Here is a 21615-nt window from a genome sequence, read left to right on the forward strand (position 1 = left end):
GGCAGCAGGGCCAGGGAGGGGATTCTCCCCCTCTGCTCCGCTCTGGGGAGACCCCCCTGCAGTGCTGGGGCCAGCTCGGGGGCCCCCAACAGCAGAAGGACACGGAGCTGCTCGAGCGGGGCCAGAGGAGGCCACGGAGATGCTGGGGGGGCTGGAGCAGCTCCCCTGGGGGGCCGGGCTGAGAGAGTTGGGGGGGTTCAGCCTGGAGAAGAGAAGGCTCCGGGGAGCCCTTATAGTGGCCTTCCAGGGCTTAAAGGGGGGACAGGAAAGGTGGGGAGGGACTCTGGATCTGTGGGGGGTAGGGATAGGATGAGGGGCAATGTTTTTAAACTGCCAGAGGACAGATTTAGATTAGATGTAAGGAAGAAATTCTTCCCTGTGCGGGGGGTGAGGCGCTGGCCCAGGGTGCCCAGAGCAGCTGTGGCTGCCCCCTCCCTGGAAGGGTTCAAGGCCAGGTTGGACGGGGCTGGGAGCCCCCTGGGCTGGGGGAAGGGGGCCCTGCCCAGGGCAGGGGGTGGCACTGGATGATCTTTAAGGTCCCTGCCAACCCAAACCATTCCATGATTCTGATCTCAAGCCATCTCAACTAAAAGTTGATCATGTACCTAGGATGAACGGGTTCATACTGCTGTCAAGAAACCCAAACCAGGCTGGCAGACAGCACTGTGCCACGCCAAAGCATGAGTCCTGTGCTCTGCAGAGCACAATGCACTGTGTCCAGCTCCCAAAACCCATCCTCTCCAGCCCAAATGACTTAAATGCAGGCATTACCATGACTGTATTTTACAAGACAGCTAAAACAGAGCGTATTTCTAAATGTACACTGGGCCACCATCTGCTCTACGATCAGGGAAGCAGTATTCTAATCACCTTTAAAAATAGCCATATGGAAACGCAGCCTACAAAGAAAACACCCAACACCCTGCATGGTTACTAGTGTCCCATAGGAAAACCCCATCAATCTTTCTGTCCTTCCTTCTCATTAAATACATTCTCAGCGACTCTGTTTGCAGCCTTTCAGAACCTGAACAAGTACCAAAGGCATCTAAAGAAATAATATTTATCTTGTGCAGTCCAACCACTGTCCACTTCACCATACCCTGAGCAACGTCTACAGCCAAGTGTCCCACATGAACACTGCTCCGAAAATCACTCATTTATTGGCCCTCCAGAATTCCCTCCAATTTTCCTGCTCATCTGCCAGGCTACACCCTAAAATCTACTTCAAGCCCTTTTCTCTGGACTGAGGGACATTCAGACATCTCTAAAGGCACCAAGGCCTCCTGGCTTACGCTGCTGCTGGTTCATCAGCCAACATAAGGAAGTGAGTAAAGTCAACACAATGGGGTTTGCACAGCCTGAGCTCACACCCGAGAGCCAGAACACTCAGAGGTAAGAGTTCTAGAGAAGGCAGGATTGACAGCAGCTGGCAAGCCCTTCTTCAAGAGAAATCTACCATTGTTTTGCCACATTTGACAAAACAAGGCAGTTTACAAGTAATACAGACCACATGTAAATACCTTGGTGATGGTGTCAGCAGCCACTGCGCTGATGGGTATTTGCTCAACAGCAAGGAGAATTCTGCTCCTCTGTGGCTTCAGATTTTTCCTACTTACTTGATATTGAGTAACCATCAAGTCAGGAGGATATGCATTAACTCTAATTATGCTCTTACTTTCTCAACACGGGAGGACAACCAATGAAGAAAAATGATAGCTTTTTACCTACTTTATTTAGAATAAAGTTTAGTATTTTTAAACAACAACAACAAAAAAAATTTAAACAAAATCATTATGCAGTGTTCCAACAGACCTCATATACAAGACTTAGACAGTAGGTCACCATGTTTGGATGACCTCAGCCAGCACTTCTAACCCTGTGAGTCAAATCCACAGAACGCTGCAGAAGAATGTGAGCGTTTGACACAAGAGGAAACATTTTAGACACTTATTGTAAGTAATGTTTTCAGAGGAGCATGGACTATTTTTACTAGTTCAATGGGAGGAGAGCTTATTTCCAGCACAACATAGCTGATTTATTGTTTAAACAGTTTGTAGTCAGGCCACAAAACATACCCTGGACAAATCTTCTGTAAGTAAAATAGCCATAAAGCCACCTGCAGCTGGGAAAGGCCTCATTTGGGGAAATAGTGCATCTCTAGATAGAGCATACTGCCAAATTTTCAAGACCTAGAAACACTGAAAAACCGGTAAGCTGATTTTTGGTGGACATTTCACCTTCATGCCTCTGAAATCTCTATAAGTGATGGCCAGATGTCACCTGCTGGACTGTCATCTTATTCTATACAAGGAACATCTCTTAGAATATGGTCAACGGCAACAGAAATGCAAAACATGCATCACGATCAGGTATAGAGATGTGAAAAAGTAACCAGGAAGACCATCAGTTTCCTTGAGGGATTCCCCCAAAGAAGGGAGGTGACATCTGAGAAAATGACGGGCTTTGAATTTACAGAGAACTGCCAGGGCTCGTGATTTCATATCACACCACATTTCGACATTTACAAGTACTGTGTAGAAATGCAAACAGTGAACTGAAGCCCTGCTCCAGCCACACGCAACAGCTCTGACGCAGGGCTGGGCACAGGAGGAAAAGGCAAGCTCATTGCGCTGGTGGGAGTCAAGAGGTCTTGTCAAAGCCCTGACAATCAACAATACAGCCTAACAGCTCTGGGCACAGAAAGCCCACCAGGCACGACAAATGCAACTACCCACAGGAAAAATGCCATGCTTGGAACAAGCACCCCCCCACACCTCTCTGGCAAAGCCTGATCACTTTGCTCCCTGTAAATGCCAGCAGTCGGAGCAAGCCTCATCCACGAGTGTGAGTCCTTGTCCACTTCTGCTCCGTTCACACCAGGGTGCTGGGGGAGAATACACAAGCTATTTACACAGCTAAAATAAAATAATCAGGTTTTCTAGTCCAATGAGCAAACTGAAGGCTTTGATCTGCCATGTCCTGAATCCGCACAGGAATTCATCATCCTCTCTGTCCACGAACTCCATTTATTCACCGCAAGTTTCAACTCTCCTGCCAATATTCACAATACGCCATCATTGCGTAACTGTGGTGCCTCTCCCAGCAGTAAGCAAACTATTCTCAAAACATACCAAGGTGTCTGTAATATCTGCCAGTGTTACAAGATACAAGTTTCATAGACGTGAGAAAATCTGGGAGCTATTGTCTGTGCACACACACCCCTCACTACTCCCCCAGGTAGTTATTGTGCAACCTCACATCCAGAAAGGCAGATCTGGACAGGGTATAAGCCAACTTTTTAAGATAGGGGTGTAAGAAGCAATTTGTGAAAAATTATTAAGTCCCTTGTGCTGAATCAATGGAGCCAGACCCTCTGCCAGAGCAATGAGCAGCATGAGGAAAAAATACTAAATAAGAACATAAAAGCCATCTCATTTACATGGCAGTATTGTACTGCAGCACTGGGATGTTCACAGCAGCTCAGCCGAGAGCCTCTTAAACTTAAACAAAATACCATGCTGGGTCAGAACCAGGGTCTGCTGTTTTGTCTCCAGGAGCAGCAGCAGGAGATGCTGTTTATGGAGGGTGCATGAGCCTGGCCCCCATCAGCAGTTCAGTTTCAACACTGATCCTTGGCAGACCTGCTGCTGGTCCTGAAAAGTGACCATTAAAAGTAAGGAAGCAAGGGATAAGGCTAAACCAGCTCCATAGAAAGACCTTTCTTCCATTCACAGTTAAATTACTTTCTTGAACAACCTTTTGTGGGAAACCTCCCCAAGGCGGTCTGAAACCAGCCCTATCCGTGCCCACCCGCCTTGCACTCCAGCAGGTCTGCCAGCAGGACTTCACAGCAGCTCCACCACCTTTCCCAGCAGACTGCACTGGTCCATGCACACAGTGGCCCCATTCCACTGTACCACTGGGGATGCAAGTCAGATTTACCGGTTCCCAGGACCCCCTCTATTGCCCTCTCTAGACAGAGTGGGGCTGGCAACCTCCCAGTCCTTGGCACAGCAGCCCTTTGCAATAACACACAGCATACCCTGGCCAGCAACTATGCAATTTCGCATTCAAGTTCCTGCAGCCCTCTGGGGCACATGCCATCTAATCCCAGGCACTTATTGACATCCAACTTGTTTATCTGGTCAAATACTTCCTGGATATTCCCTTGTATTTATATAGACGGATGCTGTATCCCTGCCAGTAGCAGCTACTAAGGGTTTCAGAGCAAAAGGCTGTGAGCAAAAAGCTTCGACACAACCCAAATGAAAGCTGCTCCCCTGATTCAAGGTTGCTGCCGGTGTGCGTTCCTAAGCAGGAGAGCTTACACAACCCATCTCCTTACTGCTCAGCCAGGGAGCAACCACACCAGTGCTGCCTGAGTGCCTTCTTTCTTTACAGACTTGACCTAACAGAGAAGAAAAGTCCCATTCTGCCTACAGGAGCAGGATTACAGGTTACGTGAGCTCAGTAAAAACTACTTCCAGTGAAAATCTTCAATAATGCTGAATACCCTCCCATGGAGGCACAGGCCACAGGGTGCTTCTGAACAGGCAAAACCACAGGAGACGCCAGGCACTGGGTAATCAAGTGGTCACCAATCTCTAATACTGGTCCCCTTCCTTCGTTGCACTGCAGAGCAGAACAGCACAAGGCTGAGAGCACTAGCCAGCTCCCCTCTCCTACCCTGCATCATATGATGGAAAAGGCTCTGCAGAGCAGGAGCAGGACTTGAGATCTCCAAAACATCAAACCAGTCACCCTTCCCAGCATTTCCTTACAAACCAGCATGCATACCTGACAAGGCTGAGTCAGGTTCTGTTTCCAACTTGGGCCTCAGAAGGGAAAAACAATTTCAAGTGACTCCATGCCTGCCAGCTGTCTGAGTAATGTGGCACCCTGACTCACAGCATCCAGGGAAGCACACCCCTCACACTCGAAGCCCACAGGACAGTACTTGCCTGAAGGGGTTTTGCTCCTCTCACATGTTCAGTTCATCCCTTTGGCACAACCGCTCACCTGGTAACTATCCCACAGATTTCACTAGCAATAAAGAGGATGTGGGATGCAGCACAAGTGCAAGCCATTAACAGAAACACTTGGGACAGAAGAACCTCAAGATACAATAGGAGAAAACTGGCATATGCCAGATCTCAGCATATATACATGTAGCCTTTGGAAACAAGCTCCAGACCATGATCCCTGTTCTCCAGCCCCTCAGGCCAAACCAAGAATCTCCAGACCCTTAAACAGGCATCACTATGCTGCCCCGGTGCAGCAACATCTTGGTATCTCATCGACAACCAAACCCACAGTAGGACAGAGTGATTAGATGAAATCAGTTAATGTTGAGGCCAGCACACTCTCGTTCCAAACAGCCCACAGCTGAAGCTGGAGACTCCATCCACCAATGAAGAAAATCCAGGGAGCTCTACCTGAGGACAAGCTATGAGTCCTTCTTGTCCCACTTTATACTTACATATGAGCATCTGAACACAGAGGCTGTTTGCACTACTGCCACAGCACTAACCATACTGGTTGGTAACTCTCCCAGAACTGGAAGAGGAAGAATTCGATCAAAGAAATCAGGAAAGCACATGACCTGGATGTGTCTGAGCTACAACAGCTACTCCTTTTAGTCCTTGTTTTAATAACAGGTTTCTATTGATGCTCCCACCATTCCCACCTCCAAGTCACCAAGGGCCCCAAAAAGGAGAGGTGTTCTCGTTTGGAGAAATGAGAAACACTGCTCTAAAGCATTCAGGCAAATGCAGCCAGTTTTGTAAATCCCCTCCCAGGTTGGAAGATTTCACAAAACCCGCCAGAAGACAGCTACACTTCCCGTGATGGAAAGCTGGAACTATCATTGCCCTTGAAGAAGGGTAATGGAATACAAGTACATTCAAGGTATTTTATTACATACTTTAGGTGCACCTAATCCATCTGATTTCCAGAAACAGAGCATTGTTCCATCCAGCAACGCTTCAAAAATAATTAATATCTGCTGCGACCACCAATCTATCACTCCACTACTCAGTACACACAATGGGGAGGTGACACAGATTGCTGAGGATGCACCCCAGAAAGCCTCTCTGCTTTTCAGGGTTGAGTCGGGCCACCGCTTCTCCCATAGAGAATCCCTGTCAGGGAAAAGAGCTGTGCTGAGCTTGTGTAGTGCTGCGAGCATAAACCAAACACATGGTAACTTTTCCGTGACGCTTCTCACTGTTGTAGAGCTTATTTAGATTCCCTATGGAACTAATCCCTCCACAGCAGTAAGGAGGAAACAGCAGCATTGGGTAGAGCTGTTTGGTAGCACCTGCCTCGCAGCTTTGACTGCTGTTAGCAGCCTGCAGGCACCCGCCTGTAAATGTGTATCAGTAAAAGCAATCTTCCCAGTGGTGAATTTTTGTTCTTTAAACAAACTGTGATTTAGGGATGGGCTATTCACTACCAGAACTGTGTTGAAAGAGGCTGCATCACTGGAATCGTGACAAGTCATCCAGGAAGTTACCAAAGAAATGAAGAGTCAGTTTGGCACAGGACGCTTAAGTCCTGAAGCCAGTGGGAGTAGCAGAGCTGAGTGTATCGTGTAGAATCTGGCCACAATTAAGCATGTCTGAAAGTCTGGATGTTAACAGCCAGCACCCTCAGTCACAGAATTTGTGTAGATGACAGTAACGGAAGACTGATAGCTGCAAAGCTATCTAAAAAAAAAAACCCACAGTGCTGAACTGGATTATGGAGACTAAACACTTTGTTCTCAGTAGTTTACAGTAAGATTATTTCTGCAAACAGAAGAGGTTCAAGCCTTTACAGCAGAAATGTAACTGAAACACAGCTCCATCTGGCTTCATTTCTGTCTCTGGGATGGCACATCCCAGAATGAAGCAGTCCATGGCGAGGAAGAGCAGGGCCCCAGGAATTGGCAGGTGTGGTGTTGTCCCATTTGGCCCCAGCAGCATGTTCAGACTGAACCAGTGTTTGACAGTCTGTATCCTCTCTGGAAGGCTGCTGTCCAAAAGCTATTTCCAGTTTCCTAATAATTTGGTGGTTTTGTTTGTTTGGTTTTTGTGTTGCTCTGTTTTTTTTTTTTTTTTTGTTTTGTTTTTTTGTTTTTTTTTTTTTTTGTTTTTTTTTAAACATGCTCTATAGTCATTGGTTTTTCCTTACAGAAAGATTTATTTGAAGAAATCTCACAGCTACAAGACCCCAAATCATTTATTATATTTTAAAAACAAAAATAAATAAATAAATAAAAACCATACACCAAAACACCCGAACCCCCCTTTCTCCATTTTATCTTTGCATGTCATGTTTGTTCTAGGCCAAGAATGGGAAACATAGGCTGTTATTTTTTTGTTTAAACAAATCTCCAGTAAGCTCTGGCAGCCTTTACTATCTGTTTCTCCTTTAGAGATACGTTATTTCATATGCAAGCATAAGAAAGAAGAAAATTGTTACAGTCTCCCAAAGATGGCAGATGCCAGCAGCACTCTGCTAAGCCCAGGCACCTAGGCTACAGGGAGGCTAGAAGTAATGTGCAAAGCTTTAACTTCTGCCCCAGCCCCCTGGTCCCACCAGACACCACCAGTAAAGCAGCTGGTGTGGCTGGTTTGAGAAACAAAGACAAGAATTTAGCAATTCAGCTCTGCACAAGTTACATATAGAACAGGCTTCATCCAGGTACCTTCACATCCCCAGGTCTAATAAGTGAGAGCTTTGTAACAGGCGTTGTTCTTTTGGAATTCCCACCTGGTTATATTTTTACCTGCACAAGCTGCCCAGGCTGATGTTTATATGAGATTATTAACAGGCACTTCAGCACACAACTAAGGGTTTGTCCATGTGATGCAGGTATGCCTACAGCACGGTGAAGGCATACTGTGCTCCTGTTCTAATTAACACTACCCACCACAGACGAAGTCCTCAGCACTGCTTCAAGTCCCCCACAAATGCCCTCAGCATCCCAGCCAGTTTGTCCAGTGCATTTCACCTGCAAGGCCTGCAAAAGCCACCACAGGTATCTACCTGCACAGTAACCAGTGTTATTGACTTCAGCCTTTCCACACAATTATGAAAGAGATTTCACTTCTGAGAGCACCACTTTATCAGAAACGTTTCCTGGAGTTTCTGTTCCTTTTTAGGCCACATCAACAATACCAGAGAAAGAGGAATCAAAAGCAGCAGAAAACAGAAATACTTGCAACATTCACAAGCAGCAAGAGATATCATACTGAAAACAGGCAACAGGGAAAACACAAGTGTTTCCTATCAACTCGGGACAGTAATTTTGAACTATATAGTCGTAACAGTACCAAGAGGATGATACCACAACAGTAAACATCACCTATGTACAAGTTCTGCAGCATGAAGCAATTCCATGTACTGCCCTTTGTGCTGAAAGAGCAATGCCATGTGGCTTGGGATCAGACCCTCCAAGTGGAGCCAACGTGGGCAGTCCTAGACTGCTAGTGGTGCAGGAGCCTTCGGAGCAGCGTGGCCGTAACAGATCCGGGTGAACTGCTCACTCCTTCCAGTCCATGTAAAACTTGAGACAGCCACGGTCAGCAGCACACAGCAGCTCTGAGCTTTGTCATGACACATCTCTTCTCCGAGGCACTCAGCAATGCCTCAAAACATTATTCACTTTTTCCCTAATTTCTCCTCTCTGAAAGCAAAGACCATTGTCTTGTACCTTTTCAAAGCTCTCAGAGCTGGACAGTCATCAATACTTTGGTATAAGCTCAGGACCTTTTCCCATCTAGCAGGCTATAGACTTTCTTAGACACAAGTGGCCAAGGTATTTAAAGAAAAAAAAAAATAAAAAAAAAAAATCCAAGTTTTTCCCAGGAATCCTCTTTGGCTTTCAGGACCTCTCATTTCATTTTTGACCTTTCATACAGTGTGACAAGTCTCAAGTGTTTTAGGAAAGCAGGCTTATTCAACAGCGTTAAACGCAATATGTGAAAGGACGACAGCAATTACATTTTGTTACTGAAGAACAGCACGTGTCCAGGGAGGCATGTGCACTCTCCTAGAACAGCAATTTTACAAGTAGCAACCCTCAGGCCCACTTCCCCAAGACCCCAGTCTGCAGGTCAGTCCCACACACGTCACGTTCAGCGTGCCTCTTCCATTCCTCCCACCAACATTCCCAGCTGACAGCTCCAGACTCCCCAGTGCCAGGTCACTTGTGACAGAACCACACTAGGGGAGTTTATCCCAAAATAGTCAAGGAAAACTGTCTGCTGAGAAGGAAGATAGACCTTATTTTTCAGCATTGTGAACAACTCGACTGACAGACACCCACAATTTTAATATCCATTCCAAGTTTTGCTCAGCATCACAAACACCCCACAAAGGCTTCCAGAAAAATAACTAAGAAGGGAAACCTTCACCAAGACCAAATTAAAGCTGTAGGCTGCTGCCCAGCTGTCACCCAAAGGTTTATGTGCAAGAATAATGATACACCCACTCCCTCCTTAAACCCCAGCACAGCTGCCAGCACTGGCCTGCCAAATGGCTTTGTTTGCTGGCACACCTTTACCTGAATGAGTTTACAAAGGAGTTTTCATTCAGAAGCTACAGTCATTTTACATCTGAGTGAGTTAGAGAACATATTTAACTAGCAGGGAAGTAAATACTTTCCACCATTTCACCTGTGTTTTATCAATATGATTATTTGCTAGGCAGTGTAATTCTTTTACTGAAGCAGTAACTCTATGGATACAAATTCTAGTACGAAACCAATTTTACAGTCACATCCAGAACTACACTGGTATAAGTACGTCCTTTCTGTGGCAGGGTAGCCCCTAGTCACCATTATGCCAGGTGACTGGTGGGGGGAAACCTTCAGCTGCACAAAAGCACTTAGAACAGCACAGTTGTTCATCATTAAGAGCGTCGGATATTTTTATTGCAATGACAGCAAGGCTTCAGCTGCTCTGCTGAACAGAGTCACCGTAACCCAACAAGTTACTACATCCCTAGCAAGTGGTACATTTAATTGTGCTTCTGTACTGCCACATACAGTCATTCTGATGCAACATAAATGCATGCTAGTTCGAGAGAAACAGTAAAACACATGGGTGGGCAAGGCACTATTCTCAGTTTGGGGACACAGCTGTGGTAGCAGCTGAGCTAGTTCTGCAGCGGAGCACTCGTTCTGGATCTTGGACATCACCAGTGAAACCTATTTTGCATCAATATGAAAATTTCAAGTTTCATATGGCTTTTAACACTAGTAACTACTCTGGTAAAAAAAAATACAAACATAGTTCAGGGAGGGCTAGAAGTTAACTCTTCTTCTGAAAGACAATGTAGAAAAGCCAGCCTTTCTGAAAGCATCCCTGTGTTATACATGTTCAAGTGCAAGGAATCAAGATATAAGCTCAGGTTTTAGGAGAGTCTTTCTGCCACAGGAGTGGAAATGTGTCAGACCCACAAAAAATTAAGACCGGAGATCTGGGGTTTATTAGCTTTGTGCTGTTTGATGTTAGCTGTTCCTCATCCTATGTCTCTACCCACAGCTACCTCCTCCACTAGGGAATTGTGACACAATACTATCTCACTGCTCTTAGCTTGTAGCAGGTACAACCGCAAAGGCAGAGCTGGAGGTCAGGAGCAACCCACTGCTATGCTGGGCCAGCTCCGTGCATCCAGGATGAGCAGAGAAGCTCCACTGCACAGCTCTTCTCAAATGTGCAGAAAGCAAACACCTGCTAGACCTATGTAAAGATAAAAGCCTCGCAGCTTTTACCATGTTTTAATTCACTTCAGTAGAAATCAACACCACACGCTTTACCATGGTATTTACACATCTTCTACACCACAATAAAAGAAGAAATTTACCAGTAAAAGGCAATTTTGTCCCCGAGTTTCTTCTCATTGACATTTCTGTCCAGGAGGTTGTAGCAGATGTTGGTGGTCGCCCCTTTCATCCACTCGATGAAGATCTTCCCCTTTGTCACATCGAAGTTGTACTTCAGGAAGGGTCCTGTGTGCGGGCTCTTCCAGTAAAACTCTTTAGCAATGTCACCCCAGAATTCTGCAAAAGCAACGGCCAGAGCTCATGACCTAGAAACCGGCGCGGCTAAGGAACACAACACGGGACCAAGAGGGTCAGTCCCCACGCTCCCGCACCCCACGCGTGGGGGCTCGCCGCGGCACTGCGGCCCAGCCGCCCCCTCCCGGAACCGCTCCCCCCGCCGGCCTCCCCCGCCCCGCCGCGGCCCTCGCCCGGGGCGGGCGGGCACGGAGGCGGCTCCCGCCGCCGGTGCTCACCGTGCGGCTCCTCCACGGAGCGCTGGTAGAGGCGCTCGTAGTGAGGCAGCGAGGGGACGTGCGCCGCGGGCAGCAGCTCGGGCCGCGGCCGGTACAACCGGGCCTGCTCCCCGGGCAGCACCATGGCGGGGCGCCGGCGGCTCTGGGCGGGCTAGCGGCCGCCGAGCCCGCTTCAAAGCGGCGCGGAGCCGGAGGCGGGGAGGGCGGAGGCGGCGGCCCGCCCTCACGGCGGCGGGGGCCGCCCCACAGCGCCTGCGGCGGCCGGGAAGACGTCCCCCTGCCAGTCATGACCACCCTCGGCAGCCATGGCTGCTCCCCGCCATCGCCCCGCTTCTGCCGGTGGCGTCCCCCTGTCAGCCATGTCACACCGCTCAGCGGTATCTCCCCCCGTCAGCCATGACCTCCCGTCAGCCCTGTCCCTCTGCCACTGGTGTCTCACGCTGTCAGCTGTCTCCATTACCGGTGTCTCCCGCAGTCAGCGGTGTTCCCCTGGCAGCCGTGGCTCCCATTAGTGGTGTCCACCCCTGTCAGCCACGGCCCCTCCGTCAGTGTTGTCCCCCAGTCAGCCCATGCCCCCCATCACTGGCCATGTTCCCTCATGCCAGCAGTGTTCTCCCACTAACAAGCACTGCCCCGTCAGCCACGTCTCCCTTCCTCAGCGGTGTCCCTCATGAGCCACGCGCCCTCAGGGCCAGTCCCTTGCCATTTTGCCAGGCGCAGGGGAACAGCCCAGGGTGCCATCGTGATCCTCCTTCACCAGCCCCAAAACGGGCCCAGAGGCCATGGCCGCACTCAGTGCCCTGCAGAAAACAACCTCCATTTTGATTCCTGACACTTCACTTCCCCACCGCCGTCTGGCTGGGTGAGTACAGAGCCACAGGAGTTCGCTGAGCGCCTTTCCCCCCCTGCAAAGAATTTTACAGATCTTGCGTAATTAGTGAGAAAATAAATATTCCTTTCACCAAGAAGGCAGGCAAATGCTGGAACAGGGACCCAGAGTGGTCGTAGGGTCTCAGCCCTTGGAGACAGTCAAAACTCGACCGGAAAAGCCCCTGAGCGACCAGTCCTGTCAGAGCAAGAGGCTGGACCTGGGGTCTCCCATGGGACCAGCGTGATTCCGTGTCTCTGGGCTTGGAGGCAGGAGCTGCCTACGGTGGTACCTCCCGCAGCAGACCCATTCTCAGCCCAGTCCTTAACATTTCCTGCGCTGAGCGAGGCTGCCCTGCTGCCATTGCCTAGGTAAGCTACTGAAACCTTGAAGCTCTGCTGTGCCCAGGGAGGCACTTGCTCTGAAGCCACAGGCAATTTTTGTGGTGGTTTGGGCTGGGGCCAAGGAGCACTCAAAAGGTAAAAGTCCGTAACCTTGAACTTGGCACAGTATTCCCCAGTCTGGAGAGCAGTGGTCTGGTGTCAGAGAACAGGTACAGCCTACTGCAGGATCCTTGGTGTTTTCCATGGTTTAGTGCACTCTCTGGGAGCGTTGTCTGGCCAGAGGCTGCAGGAGGTGCAAACCTGTAGACTGGTGAGCATCATCTGCCACTCCATGCAGAGTCTCTCCTCATCAAAGAGGCCAGAAACAGTTCCAGAGACAAAAGTAGCTGGTGCTGGTGTGTATTTTCTGTTAAGGATGCCCCCTAGTTTTGAAGGGCACATCTATGCTGCAGCTCCCTGCTCTGGTGTTAGTCTGCTGGCTGCCCACACTGCTTGAGGACAAAGTCTCTTCTGTGACTCCATTTGGGAGGACATTGTTGGTTTCCTCCAAGATGAAACCCAGGAGTAATTCAGATGATACCACCCTCCATGGGCTGTATCCTGCAGGCAGCATCACTCCAGAGATGCTCTCCACGCCTCTCCAACACGACCTCATCAGGCTTTACACTCCAAATTGGTCAGCTGCCCTCACACCACATGGTAGCACATGCAACAAAGCTTCCTTAGCCATATGGTATAAAATCACTGTCCTGGAAAGCTGCGGCGTGGCCTCATATTATTCATTCAGTTGTTATTAACACAAGATCTAACTATTCCTTCCTGTGAAGGGGCTTCCCTAGGGTGCAGGGACTAAGTCTCTACTACCAAACCACATGGATGAAGTCAAAGTCTCCAGCACAAGTCCACATCCATCCAGATGCCCAATTTTAGCACATTACCTATTGGAGTTTCATCCTGAGACCACCAATCTCCAAGCCCAGGCTCGCTCCATGGACAAATACAGCCAAAGCCAAACCCTGCAAGGTATTTCTCTCCACCAGCCAGTGCTATGGTTACCTCCAAGTTCCGTATTACAAAAAGAGGGCTTTGAAGAAAACCTCAATTTGGCCATGCAGCCTAGGCAATCTAGCATGGATAATTTTGAAGCTCCCCAGGAGCTATGGGAGTTGCACTCCTCCAGCACTCCCCTCAGAGTCACGGTCCAGGCACAGCCCCATGAGTTTCGGGGTACATGTGGCACATCGTTTAACAACCCTAACTGGAAATCACACTGATCTCCTGCGAAGCAGGACAAACCCAGCACTTCTAAAGTCCTTCAGAAGCCATCACACACTGCAACTTTTCTACTATAAGTTGCCAACCCTTAGTTTTAGCAGCCTTCGTCTTGAGGATTTTGCATTTACCAGCAGGGATTAGTGGCTTACTAACAAACCTTCTGTCCTCCTACATGCCAGGCAGGGGCCTGTAGTTCACCCTACTGCTGGGAAAGAGCTTTGTTGCTCTCCCTGTCATAGAATGGGTGCCCCAGAGCCAATGAAGAGGTGGTTTGCAGATCTGGGAGGCACCCTCTGGTTTCCTTCTCATTGGTCTTTTGCTTTCAGTGATTTATCCAGCTGAAATTCTCCACCAGGCTCAGTGACAGCATGATTTCTCTCCAGCAACTGTTGTCTGCTGTGGGCAGGACATACCAAGCCGTGGGGCCAGGTCAGCACCATGTTCCACCAGCCTGTCAGCTGTCCTCCATCCAGCATTGCCCAGTATGGGCTGACACAGCCAGGGGGATTTTACTGTTGTGCTCCAGCTGTCCACAGCTGTGGCCCAGGAAGCTGCCTGATGGGGAGCGGCTGCGTCATCTCTCACAATGCACCTGCAAAGAGGAAGACTTGGAATAGACACCTGGACAGGTTTTCCTGTGGTCTCTCCTCTTTCAGGATTCTGATAACCTTCCAAGCACCCGTGGACAGGGCTATGAACTGCATAGTTGGTACCGTCCATCAGACTCACCCATGGCACAAACACAGCCCTTTGCATACTTCCCTTTCAGTGGTCCACAGCTGAAATATGGGCTTGTTCAGGCCTCCCTTCAGTGATTTTATAGTCTCTAAGGAAAGGGCTCCTGCTGCATGACCATACTTTGCTACTCCAGCTCCCTCCACCCCAGGACAGCTTGCATTCAGCTGGGATCCTGCCCTGCAAGCTGACATGTGGTGGGGCTGGATGCTGCAGGTTTTGCTCTGAGCTTGGCTCCCAGCTGTCCTCCTGACTCATCAAGAAGCCCTAGAAAATAAGATGCATTTTGGGCCCTTCATTTCCGCTCCCGTAAAGGAATAAAATAACATAAAGCCTACATGTTAATGTATATTAAGGTCTCTTGTAGGAATTCAGAGGGTCAAAAAAAAGATACTGGCCAGGATATGTGGTGCCTTGCTCACACCATCTGCTTGGGGTACTCTGGAAACAGCTTTTTTAGTGCAGCACCTGCAGCAGCTCAGCTTCCACGGTGGGACTCTTCACTGCAACTTCCCCAACATGCAGGACCTCAGTCCTAGATGTGCTGGGAGTGGAGGAAAGAAACTGGAAAATCAGAAACGGTCCATGCATCTCAGGCCTTCTGTAAAGCAGGGTGAGCAGGAAGCAGGCTCGCATGGGAAACTTGTGTCAATTTGGTCAAAGCACAGCTCCAGCAGAGCCCCTGACTTACCCGGGGGGGCTCCAACTGTGGCTGCAAGGAATTCCCTTCTGACTGGCCTTATTGCCAACAAATGTGTGTGAATCACATCCCTTTTCATGCAAACAACTGAACACATCAGGTATGTCGTAGCTTGAAACAAGCAGACCTCTCCTCCCTCCTCCTGCCCCACCTCACCTTGCTCACTTGATCCAAACTCCCACTCTAAAATCCACGTGAGTTAGGAGTGGTTAAAACCTCCATGCTCCACAGAGTGCATGCTGCCAGTGCACCTCGAAGGGTCTCTCCATGCTTCTCACCATCTCTGTCACCACAAGGATCCTACTGAGACATGTCCCAGGCGTGCTGTGGCATGGCCCTCCCATGGGAGCACGTGTCCCTTCCACAGGCTTGTGAAAGGGTCCCTTCTGCAGCTGAATATCTTTCCTTTGCCAAAATCTGGGTGTGCAGACTGCAGCATGGCAGGACGGATGCAACCCACAGCAGTGGAGGAAGCAACCCAGGAAGGCAGAGAGGTATCTGAGCAACACCGAGGTCAGCGTGTTGGCTGAGGCCCACGTGCTTGCATGGAGGAGGAGGACAGCGAGCCACCCTCCTCTCACACTGCCTGTTCACTCATCCCAAAGTATCTCCTGGACAGGGCAGCCTGGACCAGGGCCTGGTGAGGCCATAACAGGTCTGGCCAGGCATGTTCAGCAGCTTGGTGACACAGCTGTCAGTGGTGGTAATCAGAGAAGACATCTTCTTAGCATTGACTCAACCCCTGGTGAACATGTCACAGCACAAGCAAGCTTACGCCTTGCACGGACATGCCAGAGGCAGTGGGAGGCTTTATCAGAATATCCTGCAGCGAGAAGGAAAAGTTTTCACCAACTATAGGTAACTGCAAGGGCAGGAAATCAAGGGGCAGAATAAAAGAGCAAAGGATCTGGAATGAATCCTGAGTGACACCAGCAAACACTCCTGGGACAGGCAGAGCAGGCATAGGAGAGGGAGCAGGGTGGATATCTGACAGCAAGGGTCAGCTTATGGCCTGGCCAGCGCTGGCAAAAGGATGTGCCCAAGGTTAGCTACATTAAAATGGGCCTGTGGTGCTCATGCCCGGGGCAGGTACCTGTGCTGGCCCTTGCATGCAAGATGACACCACAAGTGAGCAGTGGGACTGCTAGCAAAGAGCTCCAGGCTGGCATGGCTGGTGCTGCAGGCTCAAATATGGCTTGCAGGGGCAGAAGGGAAGGCACCATGCAGCACTGCAACCAAATCTTGGGCTATGCCGTTTGCATCCCCCCTTCTTCCATGTGTGATGGTGCCACGTGGACTCAAGCAGTGTGGATCCCCAGAGCAATGTCTTGGGAACGGCGAGGCCACAGTGAGCCAGAGGAGGTGGGGTGGGAGGATGTGAACTGGGATGTGGATCTCCCTGCTGGGGTTTTCTACACTAATTTTCAGCTGATGGCCAGGCTGGACAGTCTTTCAGTTCTGCTGAATGAATCAGCACATAGCGGCAATGGGGTTAAACACCGGATCACACATGTCTCCCCACTGATGACACTCCTCCTCTGCATTGGCTGCAGAGGAAATTCTAATCAGCACCATGATAACAGCTTTTCAGTCCTGATAGGAGTTATCAGCTCCTTTGTTTGCAAATGTAACTGCTCAATACTAATACTGCCCTGGGTTCTAGCACTTGCCAGCTCCACAGCCCTTTGGCTCAAGCAGCCTCCTTCCCCTCCAGCCGCCTGCTCCCAGATATCCGGGTATCGGGGTGTTAAAACATGCCAGGTTCTGCTGAACACAAGGATCAAGCCAGAGCTAGCTGTTTCCTTCCTGCCTCTGGTGTCACTGGTAGAGACACCACTGAATTTCAGGCTGTTTTAAGCTTCAAAGAGTAGCTGATGAATATCAAAGCCTGGTGATTTAGCCCTCTGCAGAGTACAGACAATATATTCATAATCATTTTACATGTAGATGAGCTAGTAACGCAATCAAGGTTATAAATCAAACCCAAGAGACATGTTAGTACTGTTCGCCTGAGCTTTTTGAGCAATCTAGCCATAAGAAAATGTCTGTCTGTCTCCTAGATGGGGCCAATTAACCTTATAAAGATGCACTCTCTGCTCACAGCGCCTCATTTGTTTACTTGGGCTCTGCCGGCTGATGCTATTTTCATTCTGAAAGAGGGGGCCAGGTTGGTAAGAGATTCGGCAGAGGCCCGGGCTGCAGCAGAAAGGAAAACCAGCTCAGGAGAGATGGTGCCTTCAGCAGCAGCACGTTAGAGGAGGTTGAGATTTAATAACTGGCTTCCCCATGTAGCTTCATAGCCGTCCCCAGGCTTCAGAGAGTGTCCTTGCACAGCCATAAACGCAGCTGCTTTCTTTTGTCCCTGTGTTATTGAGCAGTAAGAGATGGCTGGAGCTCTGGGGTGCCCAGTGACTGTGGCCCACGGAGCAGCCACGTCCCGCCAGCTCCTGCCTGCACCTCGGGCAGCACAGACCCAGGCAGCCGGGGCGGGCAGGCGGCAGCGGCGTGCCCTCTGCTGATGGGCTGCCAGCCATGCAGGGCTGCTGTGCCAGGGCTCGCAGTGCCAGCAGTGCAGGGTCCCCAGCTCCAGCCATGTCTGTGGTGCAGTGTCTGAGGTGCCAGCAGTGCAGGGTCCCCAGCTCCAGCCATGTCTGTGGTGCAGTGTCTGAGGTGCCAGCAATGCAGGCTGCAAAGTGATGCGGGATCCAAGCATGAATCCAGTGCAGCCAGGTCTCATGGTCTGGCCATGATGGGTCTCGTCCCAGCCATGGGGTCGGGGCACACGCGTCCCCATGCTGTCCCCTGGCACCATCTGCCTCTGCCCTGCCCAGAGCCTGGGGCAGCCAGGAACGAGGCTGCACCGGGATGCTTCTCCAGTACCCAACAGCAAGAAAGCCATTACCTACCTGCACAGGGGGGGCCTGAAGCTGTTGCCCATCCCCACACCCCACTAATTCCCTTGGACATGAAGCCCAGGCAAGGATGAGAGCTTGTGTGTGGAGGAGCACGTCCCATATTCGGGCACCTCAGGGGTAGCAGGACTGTACCAGTGCTTGGTGAGACTGCAAGGGCTGATGGCAGCACCCAACGAAGCAGGTCGGCTTTTGCTCTTTCCTTCTGACTTCACCCATGTCCTGCCCCACACCATGTGGGGGTGTCCATATGCTGGGAGCAGGATGGGGCCTGCTTTGAGTGAGCAGGATTTGGGATGGTGCGAGGATGCGCAGGTAGCCAGGCGGGCCTGGGAGCAGAGGTACATGGCTGGAGCAGGGCCGGCTCGGAGCTGAGGTCAGTGCTGACACCAGAGGGTGGTGTGGTCTCATGCATCCCCAGCACCAAACCCTCTGAGCTGCTCAGGCCTCAGGGCTGCGATTTGGCCCAGGAACTGGCAATTTGCTGCAAAAACTTGTTGCACCTTGCAGCACCATGAACTGGGGTGAAAGGCAGTGGTGGACTTGGCTGGGAGCTACCTCCAGACTCAGTGGGGACAGACAGCAGCTTGTCCCACCCCAACCATGTCTTCAGTATCCAAGACCCCAAAACTGGGCTCCAGTCATTGCTCACCCGTGGCTTCAACTGTGCCCTGCGCTGTGGCAGGGACACAACTTTTAAGGACCCGATGGGGGTCACTGACAAACCCCCCATGCTGCCTCGCACCAGGGCTCAGGGTCTCCACAGTCAGGCAGATGCTGAGAGATGGGAGCTGTTTCCTTCATCACCCACGACCTTACAAAACCACAGGAGCTGCATCTTCACCACAGTTGGTGTCCCCGGCAGCTGTGGCAGGCAGGGGACAGGCAGGGCTGGGAACAGGAAAGCCACCACTGAAGACACATCACTGCTCTGACACATTTGTAAGAAGGGGACTTGGAGACAGCTTTTATTTATTTTTTTCATAGAGATTTTTAATGTTTATTTTTTAACAGACTTGATTTAAATTTCTGTTTTCTACAATAATTCAATGTAAAAATCCCAGTACAATATACAACAGTTTGAACATTTGGAATAAGAAATCCAGCTTGGGGAGACACATAAGTTCAGCTAGTTTCTAACACAGGTAGCAAATTCCCTCCACCCTCCCCCAGATTTACCGGCCAGGAAGGCATGTGGGCAGGAATGCTTTACAGATGTCACCCCCACCCTGTCAAGACACTGGCTGCCCTGTCCCTGCCTGTATTGCAGTGGGACGGTCCCTCAGACACATCACCTTGGAAAGGGCAGGGTCCCCTCCACGGGATGGCTGGGAGCCTCCAACATTGCAAGGCCAAGTCTGCAGTCGCGTGAGGCTGGCTGGCCCTTGTGCGTGCGTGATGCGGGATGCTCTGAATAGGCCCTGCATGCAGGTCCCTCAGGGTATGGGGCTGCCTCAGGATGGAGAGAAGACCTGTCCTCCCCTTGGCAGCAGTGCCAGCAGCCTTGTGCCCTAGTGCAGCCATAAGGTCGTTGGAAGGGAATGGCCATATCCCTGCATGGCCCAGCCCGAGGAAAGGAAAACAAAGATGATGGAAGGGTCCCTGGCTCTAGGGTCTGAATGGTCATCTCAGGAATAGATCACTGGCCTGGGATTTGTCAGTCTTTCAGGAAGCCACTTTGACCTGGCCCATGGTACTCAAGCAGCCTGGGATGGTTCTGCTTAGCATGGAGTGGTCCTGCTCAAGCGACATGGGGTGGTCCTGCTTGAGCAACATGGGAACGTTCTCCTCAGGCTACACTGGATGATCCTGCTTAAGGAGCCTGGAGAGGTCCTGCTAGAACAGCATGGGGTGTTGCTGCTCAAGCAGTGTGGGATGGTACTGCTCAAGCAGCACAGGATGGTTCTGCTGGAGCAGCATTAGGGTGGTCCTGCTCAAGCAACTTGGAGTGGTTCTGCTTGAGCAGCATGGAATCGTCCTGCTGGAGTAGCATGGGGTGGTCCTGCTTGAGCAGCATGGACTAGTTCTGCTCAAGCAGTGTGGGATGGTCCTGCCCAAGCAGGTTGATGTGATCCTGCTCAAGATCCATAAAGGGGTCTGCTTGAGCAGTGTGAGGTGGTCCTGCTCAGGCAGCATGGGATGGTCCTGCTTGAGCAGCATGGGGTGGTCTTGCTTGAGCACCATGGAGCAGCTGTAAGTGTCAGGGATAGTTCCTCATGTCCTGCAGCATGCCAAGCACTGCATTCAAAGCCATGTCTGGCCTTTCTTGCCCCTTTTGGAGATCCTCCGCTGCTCAGAGAAGTCTCCCAAAGATGTGTGTGCTTGGAGGGATCCCAGGGGGCTCTGGTCGAGCTCCATGTTCCAAAATAGTTATTGCTAATGCTAAATCAAGACATCGGTGACTTTATCTGGCTGAGTTGTGAAACCTTTCAAGGACAGAGATCATCCCGCTTCCCCAGTGACCAGTTCCAGCTGCACCAGCCCTAGGGAAAAGTTTTTCCTGATCACCACGAGCATGAATTTCCCTGTTGGCAAGCTGTGGCCGTTACCTCTACTATGAAAGTGCCTTGAGTAGTGGGGATGGGGTGGGAGGCCAGTTGTCCATCTAACCTAGCCCCACATCCCATCCCCAACAGTAAGGGCCCTTCCTGCTTGCATCAGGGATGGCTGTGCTGGTGTTGGCTTTCCTGGGCTGGTAAGGGTTGGGATACAAGGCCAGGGAAGGAGGAAGAGGAGAAAATAACAGCAGGATTCAGATGTGCTGAGAGTAAAAGTGTGCAGGGAGGATGGAAGACGAATGGGAGAGGTCAGACTGGGAGAAGATGGGAAGTCAGGATGGAGTTGGGAGGTGAAGGTGAATGAAACGACAGTGAGAGAGGCAGGTGTGAGGTAAGGGAGGATGGCTGAAGGTCAGGAAGGGGTAGAGGGGAAATCTGTGAGGTAGGTGGGACACTTGGAGGATAAGGAGCGATGGGGAGAGGTGGAGGAGTATGAGGAGAAACAGGGAGACTGTAGTACGCAAATGACAACGGGTAGTGAGACAGCCAGAGGTCAAGTATGAGGAGGGACAGGGCAAGAAGTGAAAAGGCATGATAAAGGATGGGGAACAATAGGAGGTGGAGGTTCACAGGAGGGATAGAGAGACTAAGGTGGAGGAAGAAGAGGTATAAGAGGAAGGATGAGGGAGAAGGTATGGGAGATGGTGGAAAGTGGAGGGCAATGAGGTATGGGCAGTGGTGGAAAGTGAAGGATGCTGAAAAGAGAGGTTGGAGGAAGATGAGGAGGACTGGGAATACAGTAGGAAGTGGAGAATGAGGAAGAACAGGCAAATAGTGGGTGGTGTTGGGGTGTGGGGAAGGATGGGGGAAAGTGGGAGATGGAGAAGGATGAAGAAGGTGGGCAAAGTGGAAGAAGACAACAGAGATGAGATGGCAGGTGGTGGAGGACAATGGTGGAGGGGGAGGTGGAAATGAAAGAAGATGAGGGATGAGGAGA

General features: G+C 50.4%; 1 protein-coding gene across 2 annotated transcripts in view; it reads right to left on the bottom strand.

Moving 5' to 3' along the window:
* ACSS2 (acyl-CoA synthetase short chain family member 2) overlaps positions 1-11493 on the bottom strand; it is a 34599-nt gene extending 23106 nt beyond the window's left edge. For both annotated transcript variants that reach the window (XM_042801112.1, XM_042801111.1), the window contains exons 1-2: positions 11287-11493; positions 10855-11050 (exon numbers count right to left, since the gene is read on the bottom strand). In XM_042801112.1, coding sequence (XP_042657046.1) covers positions 10855-11050; positions 11287-11410 — 320 coding nt within the window. In that variant the 5' untranslated portion in view covers positions 11411-11493. The remainder of the gene's footprint in view (positions 1-10854; positions 11051-11286) is intronic.
* Between the last annotated feature and the right edge of the window lie 10122 nt (positions 11494-21615).

The sequence above is a fragment of the Tyto alba genome, unplaced genomic scaffold (genome assembly GCF_018691265.1).
Source record: "Tyto alba isolate M040663 unplaced genomic scaffold, T.alba_DEE_v4.0 Super-Scaffold_33, whole genome shotgun sequence".
Taxonomy (NCBI): Eukaryota; Metazoa; Chordata; class Aves; order Strigiformes; family Tytonidae; genus Tyto; species Tyto alba.